Genomic DNA, 18,691 nt, shown 5'->3' on the forward strand with positions numbered 1-18,691 from the left:
TGGAATGAACAATTTGGTTTCTTAACTATGATCCATACACTAGCCGAGATGGGAATGATGACATTTTGATCCTATCAGTCTTGATGGAATCACCTAACATGTATGGAATCAGGCAAGCATGCGTGAAATGTGGTGCCATCTATGATGGCATGTTAATATGTTCTTCTTTGTTCATTGCACACCCTGATCCTGGGGATAACAGATCTGCAGAATGAGCACTGAGGTTTGCCAGGTGCTGATGAAGCATGTTTGGTACAAATACACGCATGTATTCCGGTATAGAAAAACCTGAATTCTTTGAATTGATGGAGTCTGAAAATGTTTTATACCTCACCATCCTTTATAACCAAGAGAGATGTATCTCTGACAACCCCACTATAAGATGCTTGCATTCAAAACAGGCCTACGACCAGGATGCTATGGCTGCCAAAGATGTTGCAGTTTTAGGATTTGTTTCTAATGGAGGAGATCTGAGCAACCAATTGTACCAATTGATCAGTGACACTGAGACACATGTGTCCACATGGAATGTTACTTTGCTCTGACCTTTTGACATTTCACTCATTAATTTGAGCAGATTACCCTAGCTTGATGACATTGTATTGCAAACTAGTAGATCCCAAGGTTCTCTCTCTCTCTCTCTCTCTCTCTTTTTCTTCATCTTCTTTGCTGTTCAGACACTTCTAATATGACCTGATATGCCAACCTGAAAACACACAGCATTTAGAATTGTGCAGTGCTGTTGCAGATGTTTAATAAAACACAGGGGGCATGACATAACCCTGCCACTTCCAGTGTGCAGGAGATGATGCTGAGGAGGAAGAGAAGATGAAGAACTTGTAGGACACTGAGACCACACTGCCTTGTGTACTGTACTTTCTGCTTGTCATGAAAAATTTGTGATCAGAGAGGTTCTTTGATGAATGAGTCACTGCAGTCCTACACAACATCTCTGCATCTACCAGTGTTGACTGGTGATGTGCCTACTGTGATGGCAACACTTGAGGCAGAAACTTCATAGTACTATAGAAAAAGCTTTTCTATAGCGTGCACATCTTCAAACTTAAGTGGTATTTAAAGGGTGGTGTTGAGGAGGTGTCATTCATCCATAGTGTTGGTGTTTGCACCTTTTTATCTGTTGCTAATCTGATTGTTGCACCACATATCATAGAATCAGTGTAGATTTGTTTGCAGCTTGTTGTCATTGTGAATTTGCAACCATGGCTTATACCCTGCAATTCTGCCTCCCCCTCCTTGTACAACTGATTGGATTCCTTGTGGCACTGCTTAAAAGCTAATGTCGCTGGAACTACATGGATTTTCTAGATATGATATTCCATCAATACTTCACAGGTGTGATAAAATTGCAGTTCTCAAGTTTCTCTAAGGGACATGACTTTTGAAGGAATTGAACCACCTCCCCTTCAAAGCATTGAAATGTTGGTGCAATTGCTGAAGATACAAATTCCTCACTAAACGAAGGAAATGTCAGGGTCACTGGCAAAGCATCTTTCAGAGCAGCCAGTTATTGTTGCACGGCATCCAACTAGTCCCTTCTTTGCTGATGGAGTTCGAGGAGCAGCTGCTCCAAGGTAGCTGCACTCAGGTTTGAAACTCTCATCAGCAATTGTTGTGAGCTGCGAATTCCTCAGGAATAAATTAATTTACACTGAGCACACAAGCACAGCTACACAGAGCAGTTCATACCATATTCTTCCAATCTGTCATACAATGCCAAACACAAGTTGTCATACAAAGTCACAAGATACTGGTGGCCGTAAACTGAGAAGAGCTTCCATTGACACAGGAACTCTGAGGGATGTATTTAAGGCCAGAGCTCAGACAGTGATTGTCATTGAGATCTTGCAGACAAATGGGGTGATAGACATGCTGCTGGTGTTGAGGCAGCAAGTTTTCCTTCTTATCATTATGTCTTGCAGCGGCCTGCTCATGTTGTATCTTTGGCAAGTGCTACGTTGAAACTAGAGTGGGACACAGTATTGAACATGCTAGTCTGCCTCTCCATATCAGCATCATTGTCAGATATAGCAGCTATACAGCTATGCTTCACAACTTTGCTTAAGATTCAACCCTCTGTTACTTATTTGCTGTTTTCCATACTTTACGGAGGCCTTATTGTGTATCATATTGGACTGTCAGCTACAGGAAAAAGATATAGTCATGAAGGGATAAAGTTGTGGTTTGAGTTCTGGTCCAGCACACAAGTTTGTTTTCTCAAGAAGTTTCAGTATTAGTACATTTTACCCAAAAAGCATATTAAATGTACACTTTATCCTTTATATCCTACAAACGATCCACTGTCTATCAGAGCATTGGCTTAAACCAGAACAAATACAATACTATGTACCAGAAGGTTATAAACATGGAAACAGTTTTTGCAGATCTCAGTACCATAATGGTGGTACTGTTATCTATGTTTCAAATGAAATAGAGTGTAGAGAACTAGATCTTAGTTGGGCATGTGTAGAGAAACACTTTGAAATTACCGGGATCATATGTGATATAATGAAACTTATCATAGTATGTATCTACCATTCCCCGACTCAGATGATAAAACTTTTTTAGATAATTTAGACAGTGTACTCTGCTACATAACGAAATGGAAACAGTATGTAACTGTAATTGGGGGAGACTTTAATTCAAGCTTTGATGTAATATGTAACAAGCCCAGTGTAAATAAGTTACTGAATATGCTAAGGCAGCACAACTTCCATCATGTAAATTCAGAACCAACAAGACTACAAGCATGCTTGGATAATGCCGTTGTCAACTATGCTCGTGATATGTACTCCACCAAGGTAAAGGAATTTGTTTTCTCAGACCACTCCATGTTAACAGTAGAGTAAAGACATTTTATAAAAGGGGATGAGAGCAAGGCTGCACAAAAGTTAGCAAAATCTAATACCTTAATATTAACAAAACACAATCTCATAAAACTAACGCACCAGCTGAGCATAACAAACTGGGACAAATTATTTCAAAACTGTGATTCCAGTGCCCAAACAGTTTATGAAACATTCCACAATTACTTAACAAGTATTTTAAAAGCCCATCTTGTTCAAAACAAATACCATAAAACAAGAAAGGGTAAATTTTGGTACGCCAAAGAACTGGAGAATCTAAAAAATAAGCTACTGCTGTTGAAGCCCTTTGCCAAAGTAAACAATTCTAATGAAATTAAGGATCTCGAAAAAATCACTAAGAAACTGTATAAGAAAGAGTTGCAATTGACGAAACAAAGATACAACACAAATTTCATAAAAAATAGTAAAAACCAATGCAAAACAGCCTGGTCAGTAATTAATACTGTTAAAGGTGAAGTCAGAAACTTCGACAAGACAGTCCCAATACCAGCAGACACATTCAATAAATACACTCCTGGAAATTGAAATAAGAACACCGTGAATTCATTGTCCCAGGAAGGGGAAACTTTATTGACACATTCCTGGCGTCAGATACATCACATGATCACACTGACAGAACCACAGGCACATAGACACAGGCAACAGAGCATGCACAATGTCGACACTAGTACAGTGTATATCCACCTTTCGCAGCAATGCAGGCTGCTATTCTCCCATGGAGACGATCATAGAGATGCTGGATGTAGTCCTGTGGAACGGCTTGCCATGCCATTTCCACCTGGCGCCTCAGTTGGACCAGCGTTCGTGCTGGACGTGCAGACCGCGTGAGACGACGCTTCATCCAGTCCCAAACATGCTCAATGGGGGACAGATCCGGAGATCTTGCTGGCCAGGGTAGTTGACTTACACCTTCTAGAGCACGTTGGGTGGCACGGGATACATGCGGACGTGCATTGTCCTGTTGGAACAGCAAGTTCCCTTGCCGGTCTAGGAATGGTAGAACGATGGGTTCGATGACGGTTTGGATGTACCGTGCACTATTCAGTGTCCCCTCGACGATCACCAGTGGTGTACGGCCAGTGTAGGAGATCGCTCCCCACACCATGATGCTGGGTGTTGGCCCTGTGTGCCTCGGTCGTATGCAGTCCTGATTGTGGCGCTCACCTGCACGGCGCCAAACACGCATACGACCATCATTGGCACCAAGGCAGAAGCGACTCTCATCGCTGAAGACGACACGTCTCCATTCGTCCCTCCATTCACGCCTGTCGCGACACCACTGGAGGCGGGCTGCACGATGTTGGGGCGTCAGCGGAAGACGGCCTAACGGTGTGCGGGACCGTAGCCCAGCTTCATGGAGACGGTTGCGAATGGTCCTCGCCGATACCCCAGGAGGAACAGTGTCCCTAATTTGCTGGGAAGTGGCGGTGCGGTCCCCTACGGCACTGCGTAGGATCCTACAGTCTTGGCATGCATCCGTGCGTCGCTGCGGTCCGGTCCCAGGTCGACGGGCACGTGCACCTTCCGCCGACCACTGGCGACAACATCGATGTACTGTGGAGACCTCACGCCCCACGTGTTGAGCAATTCGGCGGTACGTCCACCCGGCCTCCCGCATGCCCACTATATGCCCTCGCTCAAAGTCCGTTAACTGCACATACGGTTCACGTCCACGCTGTCGCGGCATGCTACTAGTGTTAAAGACTGCGATGGAGCTCCGTATGCCACGGCAAACTGGCTGACACTGACGGCGGCGGTGCACAAATGCTGCGCAGCTAGCGCCATTCGACGGCCAACACCGCGGTTCCTGGTGTGTCCGCTGTGCCGTACGTGTGATCATTGCTTGTACAGCCCTCTCGCAGTGTCCGGAGCAAGTATGGTGGGTCTGACACACCGGTGTCAGTTTGTTCTTTTTTCCATTTCCAGGAGTGTATTTTGTAAGCTGTGCTGATGATATCAAAAAGCTGGTCAGTAAACCCAATGTAACATGTATAGATTATCTTACGAGACCAAACCTAAATCATAATAGGGCCAGATCATCATTGAAACACTTCAAAGAGGTACGCCAACATAAAGTTCTTAAAATAGTCAAAGAAATGAAAAATTCATACAGTACAGATATTTTTAATATGTCAAACAATCTATTGAAAGAAATCATACATTACAATGCAGCACTATTAACATATTCTATAAACCTGTATCTCACAGAAGGGTTTTTTCCTGATCCTCTCAAACTATCCAAGGTAACTCCAGTCTTTAAGAAGGGTGTCAAATCAGACCCTGCAAACTACAGACCAATTTCACTAATTCCAGTACTAGGAAAAGTCTTTGAAGGCATAATATATAAGCAGATGTATGAGTACCTAGAACTAAATGGTATGTTAAGTGCATCACAGTTTGGTTACAGAAAAGGAAGGTCAGCTATACATGCCATAGAGCTCTTAGTCAGAGACATTCTAGCAGCATTTGAGGAGCATGCGCACACACAGGTAACCTTATGTGATCTGAGCAAAGCTTTTGACTGTGTTGACCACTCACTTCTGCTCTCTAAACTTGAGTACTATGGAATATGTGATAAAAGTTTAAAACTCATCAAATCATACCTCAATAAAAGAAAACAGGTGGTGAGTTCAGGAAGTCATCTGTCAGACATACTCGAGGTTCAACACGGAGTGCCACAGGGATCTAAATTGGGACCACTTCTTTTCCTTGTATACATAAATGACTTACCAGGAAATATAGATGTAAAGACATATATGTATGCAGATGACACAACTTTTCTATCTGTAAACCTTGTACTTGATAACCTTGTAAGTGATATGAAATTGGCAAAAGAAAATGCAACATCATGGTTTAATGCCAATGGTCTGCTATTAAATGAGGAAAAGACCCAGAATATGTGGTTCAGTCTGTCAAAGACTACAAAAATAGAAAAACAAAAGGCAAAGTTTTTAGGTATTATACTTGACAACAGTCTAACATGGAACTCTCATGTTGATCACATAGTGGTTAGGTTGTCAAGAGTTATACGTATATTTGTTGAAGAGACTGATGTGTTGTGTGACATTTGAGTACGTAAGGACAGCGTACTTTGCCTTTTTTCAGTCTGTTTTAAGGTATGGGTTAATACTCTGGGGAAACAGCAGAAAAATAAATGAAATTATGGTGATCCAGAAGAAAGCAACCAGAGTAATGGATAAGGTAGATAATAGAACACATTGTAAACCATTGGTTATTAAATATAGAATTTTAACAGTTATTAATTTATATATTCTTGACAGTGTTAACTACATACTTGCTGAACTACCTAGTTTAAGTGTAACAAATGAAAGGCATGACTACTATACAAGAACGTGTACTTCTCTGCTGTTGCCACAAAATAGATTAGTTAAAACTAACAATAGTCATAAGTATATGCCAATTAAAATATATAACAAATTGTCTAAAAATGGGTCAATCAAGCCTGACAAATTATTTAAAGTGTTCATAACTTCTTGTTAACTAATCCATTCTATTCATTAGAAGAATTTTTAGAAATGCCCAATATCAACTTAAGTATGTAAAAATTTATTTTGTAAAATTAATAGGTTAAGTGAACTGACAAAGTCTATTGCATGTATTAATGCTGAATGACCAATAAAGAATCTGAATCTGAATCTGTACAACTTTGATGACCAGACATTATTCTCTAATCAGTCAGAGAGCAGCATCAAAAGATGAGTACACCAAGTCTTTTAATATAGCAGTCACATGTGCCAAATTTATTTGCCCACTATAAGTACATACCAAGTTCTGTAAACTGTGACATTAAGAAGAATTTACATTCATATGTGCTTAAATACCAGGATCTAATATTAGTTATCATATTGCTGATTTCTGCATTGTGTTTATATGCAATTTTTTTAAAATATATTTTCCTGTGGACAAATAAGCCATCACTTAAAAGGGCTTCTGTTTTTATAATTACTGTCTCCCATACCTACTGTAGTGAACTTCTATATAGACATACTAGGGTAAGCAGGTGACTGCAGTAAATAGAAAATTAAATCTTTTTTATCACTTATGTAGAATTATCCTGATGTATGGGTCATACCAGAGATAAAGAATCATATGCTTATTACTACATTATGGAGTGTTTTCTAGAGCTAAGCATTTCAGTTGTATAGATCATATTTACTACCACATCAGCATATTGTCACCTGATTCATAGATTGGGATTTTCAAGTATACTCAGAAATCAGTCCAGCTGATCAAACAAAATTGCTTACTAGTCATTTGATTAACATGAGGACAAGAATTCAGAGATGGAGTACACTAAGCTTTACCTTTGTCTCTCTGATCACTAGTAGTGCAAACATATTGCTGTGTTTCCAAATGTTTCACCATTCTTGTTGTTCACTAATAAGGAATTACCTTTCTTTTCAGCCTGAGAGTCTGTATTACCTATTAACAAATGAATGAGATCCACCCCATTTTGTCTCACTGTTGTTTTATGTTTAAGCTTTATGTAACATTAATACAGCAGACATTCACAGATGCAACTTTAAAAGTTAAAAAGGATCCATCTAGCACAAGGAAGAGGAAAATTCAAGGTGAAATGTCTCACTTTTGGTGACAATATTGTAATAATTTTGAAGGAAAAAAGGGATGCAAAGATAATGAAGGAAACACTTTACAAAAATGCAGCTAAAACTGAACTACAAATATCATGTTAAGAAGTCAAAAGATTTGACAAGTTTAAGTATTTGGGAAGTTTGATACAATCAGATGGGTTAGATAACCCCACAAGTAAAGAAAGATAAAAGAAAATGGAATTAGCATACAAACTCACCCAAAATCAATGTAATGAAAGATCAGTATTGTTCCAGGCGAAAAATAAACGTATGCAACAGTGATTAAATCACAGGCACTATACAGATCTGAATGCCTAACACTGAATGAAAGAGGTGAACAAGAACTGGAAAGAAAGAAAGAAAATACTCAGAAATATTTTAGGACCACAAAAGAACAAAGATAACAACTGGACGAGGAGAAGTGAAGATTGATAAAGAAACATAGAAACACAGACACTATAAGGAAAAGGAGATTACAGTTTTATGGTCATATTTACAGAATGAATGATAGTAGGCTAGTGAAGAAAATTTTTAATTTCATTTCCAGATTAAAAACAGCACAGGCTTGCTGTAAGAGACAAGAAGGGATTTGAGAAAACTTAACATTACAGAAGACACCATGCAGGACAGGGAAAATTTCAGGCTACTAATCCATACTGCAAAATTTTCTGTCCAACAATAAAACCAACAGCCTAGGAGTGTCATGGCAAATGAACAGAGGCAGGCCATCAGCCAGTGCATGAAGTTCTGGGAAGATAAAAAAAGAAAGATTGTACCATAGTCTTAGGTTCTAAGTGGTCTAGAATCAGCCAAATTAATAATAATAATAATAATAAATGTAGCAAGTAAGAATTACAGACTTAAAACTTTTCTTGTATGAGTTCATTTTAATCAACTGTTTCCTAAGTGCTTCACTGACTGTTTACTTCCAGGGTGCCTGGTATGAGGAAATGATAAACAATAGGAATAAGTCAGTTGTTAAAGGAATGGCATGGAATTCTGATGGTCAGAAGATCTGTATTGTGTATGAAGATGGTAAGATTTTTGCTTCTTCCTCCCGCCATAATTTACACCGTATTGTAATGAGAACAGAAAGAAGACAACAGTCAATCTTGTGACCATTATAAATTATTATTTTCAAAAACTGCCAGTTTTGGAGTTGTTGTTGACCAAGGTAAAAGGCAAAACTTAGCAGATGAACTTAACTGTTAATTATTATTGTTGTTCTGGTCTGACTGCTCCGACACAGTTCTGCATGCTACTCTATCCTGTGCAAGACTCTTCATCTCTGAGTAACTACAATAACCTACATCCTTCTGAATCTGCTTACTGTATACATCTCTTGGCATCTTTTTACAATTTTTACTGTCCCCCCCCCCTCCCCACACACACACACACACACACACTCCTCTCCAGTATCCAATTGGTGATCCCTTGATGTCTCAGAATGTGCCCTTCCAGCTAATCCCTTATTCTAGTGAGGTTGTGTCAGAAATTTCTTTTCTCCCCATTTCTATTCACAACCTCCTCATTAGGTTGTTTATCCACTATTGTATAATGACTCATATTCTATATAGGTGTTTCAAAATCTACTCTGCATTATGGAGAGGAGGAGAATATGGATTTGATGTTGCATCAAGATTTCGGTCAACAGAGATGAACTCTGCCACAGCTGAATAAGAATGGGATGAAGAATCAGATATGATATTACTGTAACAATGATCACGAAATGCTGCTGAAATGATTTAAGAAAACCACAGAAATCCTAACTGAGTGCAAATAGTCAGGGAATTTAAATTTTTCCTTACTGAAACTGTACATTATGCAAATGAACATTTGCCATGTATGAGTGGGGTGGGGGGAGGGGGGGGGGGGGGGGTGCAGTACTGTATGGAACAAATATGTGGCCTGTCACTGGGTCTGCAAAATCCAAACTACTGCCCGCAAATTTAAAAATGTGAGGCAGTCAAATGATAACCTTCATTGTTTTTCAAGGACAACTGCATAAAAGATTAGGAGGAGTGTTATTAATTTTTACAGCCAAAAAATTAGCACACAATATTTCAAACCAGATGTGGTACAACATTATGCATTTGTAAACTTTTTCCTTCCCCATATTTTACAGTCACTTTTCTTTTTTTGTTAGGGTTTAATAAAATGTTGTTAGCAGTAACATTAGAGTAAGGATTTTGGCCTAAACCAATACACTGACCATGCTCAACAATTTCCGTTTGGCTTTATTGTGATTCTTAATATGTTACCAATTTCACAGCAATAATAATAATAATAGCTTTGAGAGATGAAATAGTGAAGGCAGGAGAGGATCAAGTAGGTAAAGAGACAAGGGTTAATAAAAATCCTTGGCTAACACAAGAGACACTGAATTTAATTGATGAAAGGAGAAAATATAAAAAATGCAGTAAATAAATCAGGTTAAAGGAAATAGAAATGTCTAAAAAATGAGATTGACAGGAAGTGCAAAATGGCTAAGCAGGAATGGGTAGAGAACAAATATAAGGAGTCAGAAGCAAATATTACTAGGGTAAAGATAGATGCCACCTATAGGAAAACTGAAAGAGACCTTTGGAGAAAAGTGAACCACCTGTGTAGATATCAAGAGCTCTCTTGGAAAACAAGTTCTAAGCAAAGAAGGGAAAGCAGAAAGGTGGATGGAGTATATAGAATGTCCTACGTCAAAACAAGGCCCCAGGAGTACACAACATTCTGTTAGAATTACTAATAGCCTTTGGAGTACCAGCCATGACAAAACTCTTCCATCTGGCAAACAAGATGTATGAGACAGGCAAAATACCCTCAGACTTCAAGAAGAACAGAATAATTCCAGTTCCAAAGAAAGCACTTGCTGACAGATGTGAAAATTACCAATCAGTTTAATAAGTCGTTGTTGCAAAACGTTAACACAAATTCTTTACAGAAGAATGGAAAGACTGGTGAAATCCAACCTTTGGGAAGATCATTTTGGATTCCGGAGAAATAAAGGAACAAGCAAGGCAATACTGACTCTATGACTTCTCATAAAAGATAGGTTAAGGATAGGCAAATCTATGTTTATAGCATTTGTAGACTTAAGAGAAAGCTTTTGACAGTGTTGACTCAAAATATTTTCTTTCAAATTCTAAAAGTGGAAGGGGTAAAAAAACAGGGAGCAAAAGGTTATTTACATTTTGTATAGATACCACATGGCAGTTACAGGAGTTGAGGGGCATGAAAGGGAAGCAACAGTTGGGAAGGGAGTGAGACAGGACTGTACCTATCCCCTATGTTACTCAATCTGTATTTTAAGCAAGCAATAAAGAAAACAAAAGAAAAATTTGGAGTAGGAATTAAAAGTCCAGAGAGAACAAATAAAATCTTTCAGGTTTGCCAATGGCATTGTAATTCTGTCAGAGACAGCAAAGGAGTTGGAAGAGCAATTGAACTGGATTGATGGAGACACCCTATCCATATTCCTCCAGAACCTCAACAACTTCTCCCTCATTTGTTTCACCTGGTATATATGCTGAAGATCTCACTGAAGCCTTCACAGACCATAATTATCCTCCCAACCTTGTAAAAAAAAAACAAATCTCCCGTGCCTTATCTTTCCAGTCTCCCACCACCTCCCAAAGTCCCACTGCCTGGCCACAAAGGAGCTTTCCTGTTGTAGCTTAGTACCACCCAGGACTGGAGCAACTAACTTGCATTCTCTGCCAGGGTTTCATTGTGCCCTGAAATGAGAAATGTCCTGCCCAGTATCCTTCCCACTCCTCCCACAGTGGTATTCCATCGTCCACCGAACCTACACAATATACTCGTCCATCCTTACACAACTCCTGCTCCCAACCCCCTTATTCATGGCTTATACCCCTGTAATAGACCTAGATGCAAGACCTGTCCTATAGATCCTCCCACCACCACCTACTGTAGGCCCTGTCACAAACATCACCTATCCCATCAAAGGCAGGACTACCTGTGAAATCAGTCATGTGATCTACAAGCTAAGCTGCAACCACTGTGCTGCATTCAATGTGGGCATGACAACTAACAAGCTGGCTGCCTGCATGAATGGCCACCTACAAACTGTGGCCAAGAAACAAGTGGACCACCCTGTTGCTGAACACACTGCCGAACATGACATTCTTCATTTCAATGGCTGCTGCACAGCCTGTGCCGTATGGTTCCTTCCTGCCGACTCCAGCCTTTTTGAACTGCGCAGGTGGGAACTCCCCCTGCAATACATCTTATGTTCCCATAACCCTCATGGCCTCAACCTTTGTTAGTCGTTGTCCTCACCCATCCAGCCCCTTCCCTGTTCCCATTCCAGCACAACAGCTGTCATTCCACCACCACACTCAGTATTTTTACGTCTCTCCTTTTCTGCTTCTGCCTCCTGTGCCCTCTATCTAACCTGCAGCACTGCACTGTCTGCCACCCCCACTGTACTATCCCTCCTCCTCTCCGCCCAGCCTCCTCCTTACCCCCACTCCCATCATGCAGTGTTGCTGCTGCTGCTGCTTGCAGTGTGGATTCATTTGGCTGAGACTTCGGTCATGTGTGTGAGTTGCATTTGTGTATGTGTTGTGTGTGTCTACATCTATTGTTGATGAAGGCCTTAATGGCCAAAAGCTTTATTTATTTGTGACAGTCTTTTTGTTGTGCCTATCTGTGACTCAGCATCTTTGCTATGTGGTGAGTAGCAAATTTTCTTTTCAGAGTATTTTCGTGATATTTTTGTAGCACAGTGGCACCTGATAATGGTGACAAGCTACATTACCAAAATAATCTGCTATAAAGGCAACTAAATACCCAAGAACTGGAAACAACAAGAATGGTAGGAAAACCTGAGAGTTTTTGTGAAGAGTTCTCTCTTCACTTTTAATTCACTATGAAGTAAATTTATATTCTGTATATTTAATTCCTGGAAAGAGAAATAAAATTAGCTGTTTTTGTTATAAAATAACGGAGGTATAACGAGAAAATTAATTATTCAGTTGTAGTTTTCTTCTCTGTATTGGTTTTAAAATTATTTGGCTGACATTGTGATTGATGGTTCTTTTTTCCAAAATGGCAGGAGCTGTAATTGTTGGATCTGTTGATGGCAATCGTATCTGGGGGAAAGAACTGAAGGGAATTGCACTCACTGGTGTCGAGTGGTCTCCTGATGGAAAAATGTTGCTATTTAGCCTCAGAAATGGCGAGATACATGTTTATGACAATCAAGGAAGCTTTACGGTATGAAATCTTCGAAACAACTTAAATAGAAAATTCTAGTGATAAAATATTGTTTATCCGTAACAGAATACACTTAGTAACTTATGGCAGTAATTATGATTTTGATAAGTATATGAGTACTGTGTGGAGGTGGATCAGTGAGATTGTACATTCTGGTTTGAAATAACTTCCAGTTTTATGTCACTACATTGATCTCTGTTCATTTATCTTCCAAATGGATGGATTTGTGAAGATTCTAGGCATCCAGATGCATAATAAACTTAGGTGGCCCCAGTGTGTTGAAGAGTGAACCAAGAAGTTAGTTCTCTTTGTTTTGCACATAGAAGTCTCTCTCAGTGATACTTTCACTCATTTCTGTCCTGTGGCATAATATTTTGGGGCATTGCAATTAATGTGGAAAAAGTATTTGTGCTACATTAACATTCAGGAAGAATATTGTGAGAAACTGATAACTGAACATCTTGCTGAAGCCTCTTCAGTGCTGTAGGGATTCTTACATTGACATTCCAGTATATGTACTTCCTACTGGTATTTTAGGTTAATAAAGAGAGTGAACTGAGTATGAACTCAGAAATTCACAGCCACAGTACTGGAAACAGAAATATGAGGGCTGTTCAATAAAGAATGATGATAACTTCTTGCTGTCATATTTTCTCATGTTAGAATTTAATCTTATGATATTCTGTTAGTTTAATGTCTAACAAATGTGTCTTTCTAGTTTCATTGTTGGCACTTCTGATTTCCATCTGTGAAATACAGGCAGGCTGTGACATGTTCAGTGTCACCTACTGTAATAATGGAGGTGTTGCACGACAGACAATATGCAACTTTGGAAGTGTGCTTCCTTATCAACAAATCTTCAGCTGAGGTCTATGCAATGTTACAGGAGGCCTGTTTTTTCCTGAAGCACAGCTTGAAGATGGTTTAAAGAGTGGAGACAATCATTTTCAAAGAAAGGTGGACTTGTTACTGCTCTTACCAAAGAAAACATTATCACTGCTGCTGTTATTGTGAGAGAAGCTCAATGAATCACCATACGAACACTTTCTGAAACACTGAAAATTTCACTGGGTACCACCCAAGTGTTTGGGCCTGGTGGGTTACAATAGTACTGATTCCCATACAAAAGAACATTGCATATAGATCTGTATGCAGTAGAACTTGATGTAAGGGAAAATATGGAGTTTCCGTCAAAGGTAGTCACTGTTGATAAAACTTGGCTATATCGTTTTGATCCTGAAAGCAAAAAGCAAAGCTCAGTGAGGAAATCTCCTTCATCATACACCCCCCAAGAAGCAGAACTGGTTGCTTCTGCTGAGAATGTTATGGTCACTCCAGTTTTTGATATTCATGGAATGGTTTACCAGCATATTGTATCTGCGCATGCATCAATAACTGGACAATACTGTAGGCATGTCCTGGAAACTTTGCAAGTCCATATCAGGCAAAAAAACACCACATACCTGAAAAACAGGCTGGATGCTGCACTACAGTAATGCAAAACCTCATATTGCAAGTGCTGCTACTGAATATGTTGCAAAAATCAAAGTGAAGTGCCTCCTTCCCCCCCATAATCCATCCGGATTTTCTATTCTGAAGAAACATCTTCGAAGGAGGCGTTTCTGTCACCAGTAGCACTGGTCAAAGGTGCAAGACAGTTCTGAAAGAGTTCTGAAAAGTCTTTCAGAAAATTGTTTCCAGCATGTCTTTGCAGAATGATGTAAATGCTGGAACAAGTGCATCAAATCCAAATGAGACAGTTTTGAAAAGTATCATCAAAATTATCTGGATGAATAATGGTGTTTTTTTCAAAAACAAGTATAATCGTTCTTTACTGAACAGCCCTAATGCTTTTCATATAGACTATCAATTGCTGCATAATGTTCTGAATGGAGTTTTACATTCTGGAGCAGAAGTGTATAACAGGTTGCCAGTGAACCTCAGGCTGGATAATAAACATCCCTAAGTATTTGAAAACCAAATGAAAAAAATACCTCATTAGCCACTCCTTCAATAATGTGTTAGAATACTTGGACTCGAGACACTAACTTCGCTGTAATTCTAATATTTGTGTAATATTTACAAATGTCTGCTTGTGTCTGTGTATGTGCTGATGGATATGTGTGTGTGAGAGAGTGTATACCTGTCATTTTTCCCCCCTAAGGCAAGTCTTTCTGCTCCCAGGATTGGAATGACTCCTTACCCTCTCCCTTAAAACCCACATCCTTTCGTCTTTCCCTCTCCTTCCCTCTTTCCTGATGAAGCAACCGTTTGTTGCGAAAGCTTGAATTTTGTGTGTATGTTTGTGTGTCTATCGACCTGCCAGCACTTTCGTTTGGTAAGTCACATCATCTTTGTTTTTAGATATATTTTTCCCACATGGAATGTTTCCCTCTATTATGTTCATAATATTTGTGTTAGATAGATCCTGACTTTTCCATTATGTAGACTGCTGAAGTTACGTAAATGCTTTGTTTGAAGTATTGGACAATGACATCAGCTGAATAGTACAGGAGGAGGAGGAGGAGGACTGAATTTTCTTTTTTTTTTTTTTTTTTAAAGTAGCTGTTTTTCTCCTAATTTACATGTCTAAAGTAATCTAGAAATAATTACTATACTTATCAGTTTGGGCAGATTTGCACTAGTCATAATTTCTTTTTAGTGTGCTTTACAGAAAAGTAGCCAGCACTTTTCATCATCATGGGGTTTATGGAACACGGTGTGTGAATGAATGAGTTTTGTGTTTCAGTATTGAGGATGAATGGGTCTTGCAGTGTTCTTAATGTGCCACATAGACTGTATGAGCCTGATACAGGCATAAATCATTATCTTATGAAACAAGAATATCCCTGTGATATGCATAATGAAAATATACCTCAAGGGACATGATTTCTTTGGTAAAAAGTAGTTTCACCATAGTGATAATAGAAAGCGACAGAAAGTTCTGAGAGAGAGTGCATTTAATAGTAGCCGCAACAACCCCATTTTTATGAGCCTCTGCACTGCTCAATCATCCAATTTTAACTGAATCTTTGATCTACTTTTCTATATTGTTTGGCCGCAATACAAAAAACAGTGATTCTTCTATCCCTCTGTACTGAAGCAAATGACTGTAAAAAATATTGGAAATTGCTTGTAGTTTTTGAGGTATTTGCTCATATAATTTCATTGTTTGCTTGTACTGTGTATTGTTCTCTGAGGGGATAGGGTAGAGCTATTGTGACAGAATGATTTGACTTTTCTGACCCCCCCCCCCTCCCTCCTTCCCCCCCCCCCCCCCCTCTCTCTCTGTGTGTGTGTGTTCTTTAAAGGACATCAAAGTTCTGATATTTTAACAGAAAATATCAGTTGGTTTGATAAAAATGTAGAGTTACATACATGAGTTCTCTTTCTTTAAAGATTTCATTAACTTGTTGAGATTCATTCCTGAAGTCACCCAGACAGTGAACATTTTCTGGTTTTAAATTCATAGATGAAACTAACAGTCCACTGCCTTCCAGCAATACCAGGACCTTTGCAGGTTGTGGGCATGGATTGGTATGATGGTCGTTATGGCTATGTTGATCAAGATTGCCCTGTTCTGGCTATTTGTTATCAGAATGGCTGCATGCAAATCATGAGAGGAGAAAATGATGACAGTAAGTTAAAGTTCTTATTTTGTTTCCCTTTATTTTTCATGTGAAATTGTCATTATCAACTGTTTTTGTTTTTAACGTATTCTGAGAAGTCAGTGAAGAGTTGGTCAAAGCATTATAAACAACACCATTTGTGCTGAAGCAGTCATGACTGAAGCAACAAATTATATTATTGATTAAATTTGTAAGACGATTGTAGATGTCATCCAAATATGTGTAACATTGAAACGTTTAACTTGATCATTTCTCATCATTTGTTATGACGTTTCTGAATAAAATGAACAGCATAAAGTGAGACAACAGATTATGTGAATATTTATTTATTTAATTGATAATACAGTCAATGAGAGCACAATAAAATATCTCATCTGTATTTTCTTTTTTAATTTCTATAGTGCCTGTGCTTATTGACACTGGTATGGCAGCTGTGTGTTGTCGCTGGAATCACAATGGCAGCATTATTGCAGTTACAGGAATCATGCAACTGCAGAATGAACCAAAAGACTGCAATGTAATTCAGTTTTTTACTCCATTTGGAGAGGTGAGCATGAATTATTTTTTCAGTTCCTTGTTATTGTATTACTGAAAGCAATTTCTGTGTTTTCTGTTCTAATGTCTGTTTACTTGTTATTTTAAAAATGTTTATAACTTTCTGAAGCTTTTGTAACTTCAACAGTATTCATAACAATGGGAAATCTTGAGCAGATTAACTGTGAATCAGAAAGGAATGTACCACCATTCATCTTACAGAGAAATTTAGATTCACAAATAGGACACGGAGACCAGAGTTCAAGATTGTAAACATCCGTCACCACTATCAAATGCATGTTAGTCCACCTAGTTCACCTCCATCAACCACCCTTTACCCATCTCTAACCCTTTGCCTTGTCTCACATTTAAAAAAATGCAAATGTACAGCCACATATAGGAGTAATGGACTTAGTAAACAGCAGCATGTGTTTGTTACATATTGTGCCACTATAAATTACAATGAATAATTAAACATCAAGAATAAAGAAAGAGCACGTAGGTAAGGCTGGCAGTTTTCCATCCTATAGATGGTTCTATATTTATTAAGCTTACCATATTTTTTGGGTGCAACCTAGATCATACATTTGAAATTACTTTGAAGTCATAACAGTTTACTGACAGTAAACTTTATTTATTCGGTATTATGTTTCAACAGACATAACTTTTTTTTTCGGAAATGGTTTGTTTGTTTCAGTTACATCATAAAATTGACAACACAATAGTCATCTCGGTATTGGTTGTAACAGATGAAAATTTGAGGGCATAACTTTTTAACCAGTTTAGATGTGAAGTCTGATGTTTTGGAACTGAGTTTGTGTCTAGCAGTGCAGTATGAAAAATTAGTCTCTTTAGCAGCACTGTTATTTCCATCTTTGGCTTTAAAAAAACTATTATGTTTGTTGAAACAGCAGCTTTAATAACATTTCTATGTTTAACTGTTTTCACATGGTCTTTAATAACACCCTTTCATGTGTGTGCAACAGAAGATTCTCTAGTGTATAGTGCACAACAAACATGTTCATTGTTACTCTCCTTACACAATTAAAATATTTGTATTCCTGTTGCAAGTTGACATTAAGCACATATTTACTTTTGTACATTTCTAAATGATGAGAAAAATATGACTAGAGATAAAATGATCAAAAACTTACAGACGAGTTATGTCGTACACAAAAACAACAGAAACATTGTTCCTCTTGTGTGTCCAAATGACTAAGTGAAAAACTGTGGTTTAAAAATGCAATGTTGAACATGTAGGTCAAAATTTTTTTAAAAATTCTCACCAATCATAAAATCCTCAAACCTCGGACATTTTTGCAACCCAAAAGACTATACTACAGAGTCCTAAAATACCAAGACTGTCTGGGATAACCCCATAAGTATGGTAGGCCTAGCCATTATCGTCTACATCAATGGTTCTCAAACTTTTTCAGACTGCTGCTCACTTAGCTAAATGCACTCATCCTCAGTGCCCCACTTAATCATCGTAGATCCTCAGTGCCACCCTAAATTATCAATTACTAATTTTTAAAGTTTAAATATGGAAAAATGGCTCATGTTACTTTAAAACAAATATTGAAATTTATTTTAAATTAAGTAATGAGATTAGCTTTATAACTGAACAATGACTTTGCATTGAAATGTTCTGAACTGACATTCATAAAAAGCATAACAGGATGGATGGACTTGATGAAGAGATATCAGTTAATAAGAGCCTCAGATCTGCCCATTGAGTTATCTGAACGCTATTTCTTTGCATTGAAAATAGTCACACCATCACACTAAAACCATGTTC

The 18,691-nt window shown here is 38.5% G+C and overlaps 1 protein-coding gene across 1 annotated transcript in view; it reads left to right on the forward strand.

Annotated features, from left to right (window-relative positions):
* LOC126180617 (WD repeat-containing protein 35) overlaps positions 1-18,691 on the forward strand; it is a 179,962-nt gene that overhangs the window by 68,794 nt on the left and 92,477 nt on the right. Inside the window, exons 4-7 of the mRNA XM_049924707.1 lie at positions 8,431-8,533; positions 12,570-12,730; positions 16,203-16,368; positions 16,761-16,906. Coding sequence (XP_049780664.1) covers positions 8,431-8,533; positions 12,570-12,730; positions 16,203-16,368; positions 16,761-16,906 — 576 coding nt within the window. The remainder of the gene's footprint in view (positions 1-8,430; positions 8,534-12,569; positions 12,731-16,202; positions 16,369-16,760; positions 16,907-18,691) is intronic.

The sequence above is a fragment of the Schistocerca cancellata genome, chromosome 1, assembly GCF_023864275.1.
Source record: "Schistocerca cancellata isolate TAMUIC-IGC-003103 chromosome 1, iqSchCanc2.1, whole genome shotgun sequence".
Classification (NCBI taxonomy): Eukaryota; Metazoa; Arthropoda; class Insecta; order Orthoptera; family Acrididae; genus Schistocerca; species Schistocerca cancellata.